We start from the raw sequence: 2,976 nt of genomic DNA, 5'->3' as shown, positions 1-2,976 counted from the left end.
TTAACTTTTCTAACTTTCCCGCCGGTTCACCAACTTCCAAGTGAAGTTTGAATATTTCACCGAGAAAGTTTGACTGGTAGCAATATATTTGGTTAACAAATGATCCTTTCTCAGTTTCGCGCGGACAGTTTGCATATTGAAAAATAAAGTTACTTAAAATGATAAGGTACAAGTTTTTATTGAACTAAATAATTATCTAAGGCATTTTGCAAGAGCTTTGGTATTTTTTTTTATATAGTATAAGGTGGCAAACGAGCAAGCAGCCACCTGAATCCATTGAAATGGAAAGCGACCGCTGCTCATAAACATCCGCAATTACAGATGCGTTGCCTACCCTTCATTGACGGAGGAGGAGATGCATATAAAGAGAACATTTCCCCTTCCTAAGCGTCTCCTCCACCGTCAAATCCCCACTTTTCCTTCCCATCCTTTCCTCTTAAGAAAAGGGTGGAAAAGGAAAGGTTCACGAAAAAATTTTATGGTTTTCGTGAACATTTTGTTGCTTAGTTTTGTAACAAATATCTACGTAAATAGACGAAATGAGGTTCGACACAAAGTAATGACTTATACTTAATTCCTAAGGATGTTAAGCTATTTAATATCATATTAACTTACAATAGGTATGAGAGTATCAGTCTGTGGCTGTGCGGGCGAGGCGCCGCCCGCTTCTGGTTCCGGGTTGATCGCCGTTTGAATCACTTGCTGCAAAGAAAACTCAAATAAATACATTTATCTTTATATATGTGTTTTCTATACTATTATAATAAATCGTAAACACACACTTCTTTGTTGCCTAAGATCTCAGCAATTACAGCATATTTTTGAATAACCCTTTTTTTAATAAAAAGCCCTACACCTGTGTCACACTTTAGGCTATATATTTTCACGCCATTAAACTTAGGGGTAAACATATTGGATAAAAACCTTAATGTGGGAAAGAGACCATAAGTTGCTGCCAACATCAAGAAAGAAAGATTACTAAGGTTTGTCATGTCATGTTATGTCATTTTGACATTTGCTATTGATAATTTGACAAATGTAAACAATAAAATAAAGTTTTTATATTTTCACGTGGATGAATCCACACGCGAACAGCTAGCACTGGATATTTCGGAGTCAATAAGCATTGAAATACCTTGGATATTTTCTTCATGACAGCGGGCGGCGGGCCGTCGTTGCTGTCAGTGGGGACGTAAAACATCTGCGTGTCCAACGAACCATCCGGCTTTGGAATGGGTTTGATCTGAAATTATTCAAAAAGTTACTAATGAAAGCAGAAAAACATACAATATCTGAAAGAGACGATCTCGTACGAGAAGGTACGCGCGAGTAAAATAAATAAGAAATAAACCAAAAACAACTTTTAATAAAATTTACAAATTAAATAATTATATACATTTCAGCCTAGCGTTGTATGTGACATCTGCTCGAACAATACTTCAAATATTTACAAAAGAATAAATAAAAAAATAAACATTCTTATTTTAAAAATAAGAATATAAAAAGGATTATTGCATCGCCAACAACATCTACTTTAGAAATTTCAAGGAAATGCAAATAGCCAAGTGTTTGTGGTAAGAGCTACCGATCTAACGGTCGTGGGATCGATTTCCAGAATTCTATATATTGTGGACCATATCTTAACACAAACTTTTTCAAATTTACCTGGAATAGTTACAAGAAATAATAGCAAATTATTAAAAAATGTGCTTATCAAAAAATAAGAAAAAGCCAACTGCATAAAAATTCTATAAGCTAAGGATTAAGAACGTGCGTACTTTGATAGTGATTCGTGGATGAGGCATTTCAGGATTTTCCATATCTTGCGTCTTCTTTTTTCTCTTATGTTTGTGCGGTTTAGAGGGAGACCGCAACAAGTCGGGAGAGTATCTGGACCTGTGCTTCTCTTTCCGTCGTTTTCTATTCGCTTTGTAAGTCGCGATGTCCGAAGAGAGATTAGCGAGCGTGTTCTCTATCGAACTCTCGATGGTCTTCGAGTCTCTCTCTTTTGCATCGCCGAGTAGAGAAGAAAATGAGAGATTCTGTGGTAGGTAGCCGTCTTCCTTCTTCGCCGAGGCGTTGGTGAGAGAAGCATTAGAGTTTTCGTTGTGAGAATCATTGGGACTGTCGGCGACTATGGGCGTTATCGACATGAGAGGAGTGTTCGTAAGAGTGGGAGAAGTAAAACTGCGCTTGTGCAACTTCTTCATAGGATGTTCTTCTCCGCCAGATGCGGCATACTCTCTTTGCTTCGAGGACTTCGCCTTCTTCTCTTTCTTCAATTTCACCTCGACATTTTCATGACCGTCGCTACTAAAGTCGAAAGGTTTGATCGTGACTTTGATGGGAGAGATATTTTCCGGTATTCCGAGGCCGTTAGTTTTCGATTTCTCTGTTTTATGGGCTTTTTTAGCTGGCGGGGAGTTGAGCAGGGCGGCGGGACTCAGAGGTTCCGTTATGATGGTGCCATCCTTACTGTAGCGTATACGCGATCTTCGGGGCACCTTCTTTTCCAATACTTCTGGTTCGGAATCCGATGTTTTATCGCATTCGGAGCATTGCCTGTGAAAATATAGAACTTTAGACCAAACTTGTTTTAAGTATTCTTTATTACAAAAAAACATAATTGTAAAGAATTTTTATAATATACTGTAATTTCTAAAACACAACGCTATTAGTCGAAGCCAGTGATTTATCTATTATGGCGTCGCTGTGTCAATACACAGTTCATTTACGTTAATTTATGTAAAAATAAAGAATAAATGAAAACAATCATTACATACCACTTATTTGTGTAGTTATTGTTTAGTCGCACGAAAATGATCGTAATTTTATTTTAATTTTTTAGCTGAATGGTTGTATATTTTCGAGTCAATATATGAAGTAAGAAAGATGTTTCATGTTTCAATTACCATCCGTATAGTTTGCTCTTCTTGGGCGGTCTCTGCAGCGGCGGCTTGAGGCAGTGCAGGTGGT

The 2,976-nt window shown here is 37.5% G+C and overlaps 1 protein-coding gene across 1 annotated transcript in view; it reads right to left on the bottom strand.

The window, feature by feature from the left end:
* Positions 1–2,976, bottom strand: part of LOC106103468 (PHD finger protein 14) — a 14,461-nt gene that overhangs the window by 2,908 nt on the left and 8,577 nt on the right. Inside the window, exons 15-18 of the mRNA XM_013283249.1 lie at positions 2,913–2,975; positions 1,779–2,562; positions 1,136–1,243; positions 612–702 (exon numbers count right to left, since the gene is read on the bottom strand). Coding sequence (XP_013138703.1) covers positions 612–702; positions 1,136–1,243; positions 1,779–2,562; positions 2,913–2,975 — 1,046 coding nt within the window. The remainder of the gene's footprint in view (positions 1–611; positions 703–1,135; positions 1,244–1,778; positions 2,563–2,912; position 2,976) is intronic.

Source organism: Papilio polytes, unplaced genomic scaffold (genome assembly GCF_000836215.1).
Source record: "Papilio polytes unplaced genomic scaffold, Ppol_1.0 DF823731.1, whole genome shotgun sequence".
Classification (NCBI taxonomy): Eukaryota; Metazoa; Arthropoda; class Insecta; order Lepidoptera; family Papilionidae; genus Papilio; species Papilio polytes.
The sequence above is the reverse complement of the archived record's forward strand: the minus strand, read 5'-3'. Positions and strand labels throughout refer to the sequence as shown.